Source organism: Octopus sinensis, linkage group LG18 (genome assembly GCF_006345805.1).
Source record: "Octopus sinensis linkage group LG18, ASM634580v1, whole genome shotgun sequence".
Lineage (NCBI taxonomy): Eukaryota > Metazoa > Mollusca > Cephalopoda > Octopoda > Octopodidae > Octopus > Octopus sinensis.
The window spans coordinates 19,249,485-19,259,484 of NC_043014.1; the positions used below are offsets into that span (position 1 = coordinate 19,249,485).

A 10,000-nucleotide genomic window follows, 5' to 3' on the forward strand; every position below is an offset into this window, starting at 1 on the left:
ATATATATATATATATATAATATATATATATATATATATCGTGACGTATTTTTGCCATTTCAATATGGCTAACCCCTAAGGGTGGATGCTACTGTAGTTTTTAGCCCCAGGAGGACACACTCTCCAGCTGGCCATAGACACACTATCTGTGTCCTGTCAGTATTTGCAAAGGGAAGTCATCCTTCCCGTCTTCAACTTATGATCACACGGACTCGAGTTTCGAGGTATTGACCTCTCGTCAGCGTGTGACAATCATAGTTGTCGCCGAGAATTAGATTTCCTTCACAAACTTATACTTTTTCCAGCGCCCACTGTCGCTGATATTGAAAAAGTGAAATCAAACAATGATAAATATCAAAGTAGTTATATACAGTAGCGGTAACACATCGTGACGTATTTTTGCCATTTCAATATGGCTAACCCCTAAGGGTGGATGCTACTGTAGTTTTTAGCCCCAGGAGGACACACTCCTCCAGCTGGCCATAGACACACATATTTGTGTCCTGTCAGTATTTGCAAAGGGAAGTCATCCTTCCCGTCTTCAACTTATGATACACACGGACTCGAGTTTCGAGGTATTGACCTCTCGTCAGCGTGTGACAATCATAGTTGTCGCCGAGAATTAGATTTCCTTCACAATACTTATACTTTTTCCAGCGCCCACTGTCGCTGATATTGAAAAAGTGAAATCAAACAATGATAAATATCAAGTGAGTTATATACAGTAGCGGTAACACATCGTGACGTATTTTTGCCATTTCAAATGGCTAACCCCTAAGGGTGGATGCTACTGTAGTTTTTAGCCCCAGGAGGACACACTCCTCCAGCTGGCCATAGACACACTATTTGTGTCCTGTCAGTATTTGCAAAGGGAAGTCATCCTTCCCGTCTTCACTTATGATACACACGGACTCGAGTTTCGAGGTATTGACCTCTCGTCAGCGTGTGACAATCATAGTTGTCGCCGAGAATTAGATTTCCTTCACAAATACTTATACTTTTTCCAGCGCCCACTGTCGCTGATATTGAAAAAGTGAAATCAAACAATGATAAATATCAAAGTGAGTTATATACAGTAGCGGTAACACATCGTGACGTATTTTTGCCATTTCAATATGGCTAACCCCTAAGGGTGGATGCTACTGTACACTCGAGTCCGTGTGTATCATAAGTTGAAGACGGGAAGGATGACTTCCCTTTGCAAATACTGACAGGACACAGATAGTGTGTCTATGGCCAGCTGGAGGAGTGTGTCCTCCTGGGGCTAAAAACTACAGTAGCATCCACCCTTAGGTGTTAGCCATATTGAAATGGCAAAAATACGTCACGATGTGTTACCGCTACTGTATATAACTCACTTTGATATTTATCATTGTTTGATTTCACTTTTTCAATATCAGCGACAGTGGGCGCTGGAAAAAGTATAAGTATTTGTGAAGGAAATCTAATTCTCGGCGACAACTATGATTGTCACACGCTGACGAGAGGTCAATACCTCGAAACTCGAGTCCGTGTGTATCATAAGTTGAAGACGGGAGGATGACTTCCCTTTGCAAATACTGACAGGACACAGATAGTGTGTCTATGGCCAGCTGGAGGAGTGTGTCCTCCTGGGGCTAAAAACTACAGTAGCATCCACCCTTAGGGGTTAGCCATATTGAAATGGCAAAAATACGTCACGATGTGTTACCGCGACTGTATATAACTCACTTTGATATTATCATTGTTTGATTTCACTTTTTCAATATCAGCGACAGTGGGCGCTGGAAAAAGTATAAGTATTTGTGAAGGAAATCTAATTCTCGGCGACAACTATGATTGTCACACGCTGACGAGAGGTCAATACCTCGAAACTCGAGTCCGTGTGTATCATAAGTTGAAGACGGGAAGGATGACTTCCCTTTGCAAATACTGACAGGACACAGATAGTGTGTCTATGGCCAGCTGGAGGAGTGTGTCCTCCTGGGGCTAAAAACTACAGTAGCATCCACCCTTAGGGGTTAGCCATATTGAAATGGCAAAAATACGTCACGATGTGTTACCGCGACTGTATATAACTCACTTTGATATTTATCATTATATATATATATATATTCATGTAAATATTTACACATATCTACTATATAATTTTCTCTTTAGAATCAATCTCCAAAGCTGAAAATATAGAAACCAGAACATTTTTCTAAAAAGAAAGCAACAGTTCAGTTCATGCAGTGGGAAGCTTTCTTCAGCATTCCGGAATACATATCTCAACTTCACACACACACACACACACATATATGTATATATATATTATATATATAATATATATATATATATATAATATATATTATATATATATATTGAAGTAGATAAATGAATTATCTAATACGGATAATTCAAATGATAACCGATACCTGGGTAGCAAAAATCACAACAGAAAAAGCACGGTTGAAGTTACGACCATGGGGCATAAAATCCGTGCCTTAGTGCGGAAATTTGAAGTTTTATATATTAAGTGTAGGAAGAAGTGGAGCTGAACGAAGATTTAACAAAATTCCTTTTTATTATTTTCTACATATGTTTCGAAGGCTGCAAAGTCCCTAATTCGGATTGAATAAGGAGTTCATTTTGCAGCCTTCTCTTCAGGAAAATCCAGGAACTTAATTCTCCAACAAAATGCTCAGCAAGCTTTTCGACAAACGCTCACGAGGAGCCCATGAACTAAATGACCACTTATTTCATGGGCTCCTCGTGAGCGTTTGTCGAAAAGCTTGCTGTGCATTTTGTTGGAGAATAAGTTCCTGGATTTCCTGAAGAGAAGGCTGCAAAATGAACTCCTTATTCAATCCGAATTAGGGACTTTGCAGCCTTCGAAACATATGTAGAAAATAATAAAAAGGAATTTTGTTAAATCTTCGTTCAGCTCCATTTCTTCCTACACTTATATATATATATATATATATATATATATATAATATATATATATATATATACATATATATATATATAAGTACACATATATGACCTGCTTTTTTAAATTTTATCCCTTAGCCACTTTTCACTTGGTTATCTCTCCAACTACGGAGGCTTCTGTCTGCTAACGCCATCTCCGTAATAGCACAAATATTTATAAGAAAGACAGTGATTATCTTTCATTCTTCAACCCCCACCTCACTCTGTCTGTCTCTGTCTCTGTCTCTTTCTCTGAGAAAATCTCAGGCCTGAAACATTATTAATTTCTCTTTCCGTGGCACCAATTTTCATGCGAAATTGCAATCTTCATTAAATTTTATTATATAAAATTGATGTCACAGTTACCAAGAACATCCTGAAACATTTTTTGTTAATTATAGTATACAGATTAGTCATATTGTAAATACCGATGAGCGATAATTGTCCTTCATGGATGAGTTGCCTCTTGGGACATGTCAGCAGCTTCTCACAGGGTTGTTTCTGTAACATGTGTTTCATGAACTGAAAGAAGCAAACAAAAGCAACAATTAAAAAAGTTATACAATTAACTGCGTATATAAATGTGAATTATTTGTTTGAGCGTCCCCTTGTATTTAGAAACTAAAACACAAATGGATAATTCCTTCCTAGTTTCCAGAAAATGGCGGATTCAAAACTTACAGGTGTTAGATTTAAAGTTTCTGAGACCACGTATACTATAATTCATATGAATATAAATAAGTTTATAGCTTCAAAAACATATGAATTATTATTATTATTATTATTATTATTATTATTATTATTATTATTATTATTATTATATTATTATTATTATCATCATCAGCATCATCATCATCATCATTATTATTATTATTATTATTATTATTATTATGATGATGATCATCATCATCATTATAATTATCATTATTATTATTATTATTATTATTATTATTATTATTATTATCATCATCATCATCATCATTATTATTATTATTATTATTAGTATTATTATTATTAGTATTATTATTACTATTATTATTATTATTATCATCATCATCATCATCATCATTATTATTATTATTATTATTATTATTGTTATTATTATTATTATTATATTATTATTATTATTATTATTGAGTGAGAGAGCACTGCATGCCATCAAAATGACACTAGGGTAAAATATACGAAGAACAGTATACCCATCATGACTACGCGTCTGATAAGGGTACACCAGGCACATGCATCACAACCATATGTGCGCGACATGGTGATCTCATATCAAGATAAACAGCGCATGACCTTGCAGGTGGAGCCCAGTTAGAATTTTCTTCTGATCGAGTAGCCCATCTTTTACACCAAGACAAAACAATGTACATGATAACACTTCCTATCAGTTAAGATCAGAAGCCATGAGAGCCACTGTCTGGTACTGCATCAGTGCATTTATTATTATTATTATTATTATTATTATTATTATTATTATTATTATTTATTATTATTATTATTATTATTTTATTATTATTATTATTATTATTATTATATTATTATTATTATTATTATTATTATATTATTATTATTATTCATTATTATTTTATTATTATTATTATTATTATTATTATTATTATTATTATATTATTTATCATATAAAAAATAATTCTTTGTGAGAAGAAATGATAAAAAGTAAAACCAAAATCTCCCAAAAACTTCATTGTATTCTCTGATAAGAAAGGAAATGAAAAAGATATCAAGCTGATTTGTGTAGTGGTCACAACATATGGAACAGTGAAGATTGGAAAAGAGCAGCAGCAGCTGGAAAAGGGATAAACACAGAAAGTTATACAGGAGAGCTAATGTAGTAAAAGGAAATGGTAAGATATATATATATGACGTTAACCACTTTGCTTTCAGTTCTTCCTTAAACACTCTTTAATTTTTCTATCTCTCTCTCTCATTGTGTTTCTCATGAGTGAATTGCAATAAAGAGGCATAGAGAATGAGAATCACACATGATAAAAGAAACTTGGATAAAGAAGGAGGGAGCATGGTGTCGATAGTGCAATGACTAATTAATATATGCAGTCACATAAAGAGTTCATTATATAAAAATAACCTTCTTAAGTGATCACCTAATACAATTTAAAGGGGATACGAATAATTTATTACTGTGTTTTTCTCTCTCAGTTTAATTTAAATCCAATCAAGGAAATTATGGATTTGCATTTACTGAAATATAAAGGACTAAACAGGCGTATATTAACACAATATTAATTTCTAAATTACTAACGGCGTGTTTAGAAGGATTACAAAAACGAATTCATTAATCTTGTAGTTTATAATTCGTGCTGAAATCTCAAAATTACCGAATAGTGTTACTTCGAAAAACTAAAAAAAACTAACAGGGCATCATCAGGTAATATGCTGGTATGTATGTATGTATGTATGTATGTATGTATGTATGTATGTATGTATGTATGTATGTATGTATGTATGTATGTATGTATGTATGTATGTATGTATCAATCTATCTATCTTTATTTATTTATTTGTTATTTACATACATAAATATACATAAATGAGTTAATATATTTACATTTGCACATTAAACAAATATACATTTATAAATGCACCTATAGATGACCCTGTTCCAATACTAAATCGGGGTCTACTTACACAGTAATGATAATATTTTTATTAAACGTGCAAATGTATTTTTTTCTTTTTTGTAACATCTCCACAAACACGTTGTATCGATACTTTAGTTAATCTAATACACATAAGATCGCGGGTCGTAAATCAACGTAACGCAGTTCTGCAACGAGTTTTTCTTTTCCCTCCGCCACTCCACCGGTTCCGTTACTGAACATCCTGGCATCAATAAAATGTAACTTAAGCCTTCCAAGATAGGGTGTATGAAAGATGAGAAAGGATATTTCCTCACATTGCTATTTAATATTCGACATAGATCGACAAAGATGATAAAATGATGTCAAGGACTTCAGAAATTCCAATAATTCTTTTCATAACTGAATTATTTCGAAACACAATGTGTGACAATGATTTTATTCTCAACTGATCTAATCTCATAGCATCGACACTTCTTAAACAGGACTAACAAAGGATTAATTACCAGAATAAACAGATATGATAGAAAGTCGATCATCTGGAATATTCACGTTGATTATCTGATTCTGTTTGTGACTTGTATGGTTGTTTCAGTTGTGAGTGACAATTGTGTACACATTATTTTAATTAGCCTTTCAATAATATTGAACACTTCGGAAGTTGGAAACGTGTTCTTACACTAAAATACCAAAGAACGGTCAATATCAACACATTCTTACTGTCTGAATACAAAATTTATATATAAAAAAAAAATAGGAATATGTATTTTATTTAGCTCTAAAATCATAGTTTCCTCAGGCAGGTTACAATTTTCTCCAAACATCATTATATATATATATATATAATCAAAATAAGCAGCAAGAATGACTCCGGTAATTTGGTACAATTGTTTCGCACTACATCATTTTATTAAAAGTTGTAAGTATTACAACAGATTTAAGATGCTGAGTGCTCATCAGCCAATTAAATATGTTTTCCATTAACATAAAAGCTTTCAAATCAAGTAGCAACATTATAGAGAAGGTAGATATGCAGACAATGATGTAGATTTAAATTTTAAGAACATATGAGGTAGTGAAGTCCAACCACTGACTGACCAAGCTATAGCTGTTTTTAACTGCTATAAGGTTAGAAGTAATAATGATTTTTTAGTTGTAGGAATGGGGTAAAGGAGGTTTCAGAATACTGTAAAAAGAATTTCAAGTTGAAGACAGTAATTGCCACTAACAAAATGCTAATTACTGCTATTTGGTGAGAAACTGGGTCAATGTCAAATGGTCATTAATTCCCTTTACAGAGAGTAGAGAAAAACCTATTACTCATTATTATGAGTAGGCATAGTATTTTATAACTGGGGAAATCTTTATTAGTTTTAAAACTAGATTAGATTTAGAAAAAATTCCAATTTCAAGTTTACAGCGAAGTTTTCTTAGTCATCTATGAAAGTTAAATTGAAAGCTAGTATAGTATATTTCTTAATATTATTTTAATAAAAAGTTAAAATTTGAAAAATATAGGAATACTCGCAATTTTTATGTAAAATATTTAAACGTTCGGATTGTGGAATGTATACAAGATGCTCCCAACTCCAGACGATTATTTAACAGATTTATATTACGCTGATGTTTTAAAATTTCATAAGTTTCCATAGAACAAAGTTGACAACCTTCCCTACTATTTCTATAAGGTTTCGCCCTTCTAACTATATCCCATTTTAGGTTGAATCCTATATTGTTTGTTTTAGTTCCCAAATTTTGCTAGATAGTGTTGTGCAACCTGCCTTATGTTTTAGTCTAAAAGAGGAAAAATGATTGTTAAAATGTCTCTCTCTCTCTCTCTATATATATATATATATATGTGTGTGTGAGTGTGTGTGTGTGTGTGTGTGAGTATGTTTGTGTGTGTGTGTGCGTGTGTGTGTGGAGGCGCATGGATCAGTGGTTAGAGCCTTGAGCTTACGATCGTGAGGTTGTGAGTACGAATCCCGGACCAGGCTGCGTGTTGTGTTCTTGAGCAAGACACTTTATTTCACGTTGGTCCAGTTCACTCAGCTGTAGAAATGAGTTGCAACGTCACAGCTGCCAGGCTGTATCGGCCTTTGCCTTTCCCTTGGATAACACAGGTGGCTTGGAGAGGGGAGGCCGGTATGCATGGGTGACTGTTGGTCTTCCATAAACAACCTTGCCCGGACTTGTGCCTGGGAAGGTTACATTCTAGGTGCAATCCCATGGTCAGTCATGACCGAAGGGGGTCTCAGATCTATCTATCTATCTATCTATCTATCTATCTATCTATCTATCTATCTATCTATCTATCTATCTATCTATCTGTCTATCTATCAATCTGTCTGACTGTCTGTGTGCGTCTGCCAGTCTATCCACCTATCTATGTATCTTAACTATTTTATCATCATACTTACATCCGGGATATACACACGGGGATCAATCTCTTGTATGGTTGGCCATATTAGCTGTTGGTGGATCTCCCTAACTCGTTCATAGTTTTTCAGCCACTTCATTTTGTCTTCGAGTTCATCTGAAAGTAGAAATTGAAAGAAATTGAAGCTATTAGTCACCTTGGTTACTTTATATATTTATGTAGAATATTTCAATTCCTCATCTAAGTAGAAAGTTGACACATCTAGACTTTTGAAAGCATCACATGACCCTGTTGGCAATTTGAGCCTCAGTTTGATTTCGGAATTCCGGAATTCAATTAGCGTAACCATATAATTAACCGTGTTATAGGGTGGACAAAGACACACAAACATACACAACCACACATATATTTATACATACAAGACATGAAATATTGGAAGAGAGAGCTATTCAATGAGTCCAGAACGTAACATCGACCCCGAAAGGATTAAAGGCAAAGTCAACCGCGGTGGAATTTGAAATAAAGGCGGACGAAATGCAGCTAAGCATTTTGGCCAGCGTGCTAACGATTCTGCTAGCTCACCGACGTAACAACAACAACAGCAGCAACAACAACAACAACAACAACAACAACAACAACGACAATGACAACAACAACAACGACAACGATAACAACAATAATAATGATAATAATAATAATAATAATAATAATAATAATAATAATAATAATAATAATAATAATAATGATAATAATCAGGCTTGTGTAGGATGGAAGACTGCAAAGATAAAGCAGTGTACAAGCACTTGAGATTGAATGAATACTGGAAATAGATGGATAAAGAAAAGAATGCGTGGACAATTTCTTTGGGCGTTTGAAGATGAGACAGACAGAAAAAAAATGGCTCTAGATTACTAAAAGTGATTTAAAACCGCAAATGGTGGCTCTAACCTGTGCTGCCTAAGAGCAAGCATTAAGAACCAATTACAACAAATACAGAATAGACAACACATCAGAAAGTAATAAGTGCAGAATTTGCGGCAAAAATGGTGAAACCCTATGGCATATTACCAGTCAATGTACGCTATTAGCTCAGGAGGAATATAAGAGAAATCATGACAATTTTGCAACAAGTATGCACTTGACAGAGCAAAAGTGTGGTACGAACATAAACCCAACGGCATCATCGAAAATGATAATGCAAAGATCCTATGGGATTTTATGATTCAGTGCGACCATGAGATAGAGAATAGGAAATCAGACTTAGTGTTAATTGAGAAAGAAAGCAAACGATGCTGGATCATATATATAGCATGCCCAGCTGACAACAAGGTATACGATAAGGAAGAAAGAAAAGTCGATAGATATGACAGGTTAGCTTGTATATACTTGTGTGTATCACACTTACTTCAAAGAAGTGAGTGGCAAAGCGAGAGAGAAGAGGACAGAGAGGAAGAAAGAGTGAGAGAGAGAGTGAGAGAGAAAGAGGGAGTGGGTGACAGAGACAGTGAGTGGTGACGGTGTTCGTTTTATCTTTTTAAATGTTTATCACATCGCAAGAAGAGTAGATATATAGATGTATCCACACATTGTTCAATTAAAAGCGGGAGAGATGAGGGACAAAGAGGAAGTGAAAGAGAGAAAGTGAGAGAGACATTAGATACATAGATCCAAAGAAAAGTTGATACACAGATAAATATACACAGCAAGAACAGACTAGAAGTAGTGCGGGGGAAGCAACCAGATCTAAGATTAACTAATGCATTGGTGAGTAAATTGGAAGGGCCCAGGGCCAGATTCAGTTCAAGGGTACTGTCTAAAGAAATTCAGTTGTTTATATGGGAGGTTGAGGGAACAGCTTCAAGATTGCCCTAATGGAGGAATACTACCAGATTGGATGATTAGAGAGAGGGCCATACTTATTATGAATGACAAGAGTAAGGGTAATACAGATAGCAACTATTGACCAATCACTTGCTTACCATTAATTTAGAAGATATTAACAGGAATACTTTCGGACAGTGTTTACTAGAACCTTGACAACCAGGATTTACTACCAGAAGAACAA

The 10,000-nt window shown here is 34.4% G+C and overlaps 1 protein-coding gene across 3 annotated transcripts in view; it reads right to left on the reverse strand.

Moving 5' to 3' along the window:
- LOC115221827 (pleckstrin homology domain-containing family G member 7-like) overlaps window positions 1–10,000 on the reverse strand; it is a 987,181-nt gene that overhangs the window by 17,336 nt on the left and 959,845 nt on the right. For all 3 annotated transcript variants that reach the window (XM_029792059.2, XM_029792061.2, XM_029792060.2), the window contains 2 exons: window positions 7,976–8,091; window positions 3,363–3,456 (listed from right to left, as the gene is read on the reverse strand). In XM_029792059.2, coding sequence (XP_029647919.1) covers window positions 3,363–3,456; window positions 7,976–8,091 — 210 coding nt within the window. The remainder of the gene's footprint in view (window positions 1–3,362; window positions 3,457–7,975; window positions 8,092–10,000) is intronic.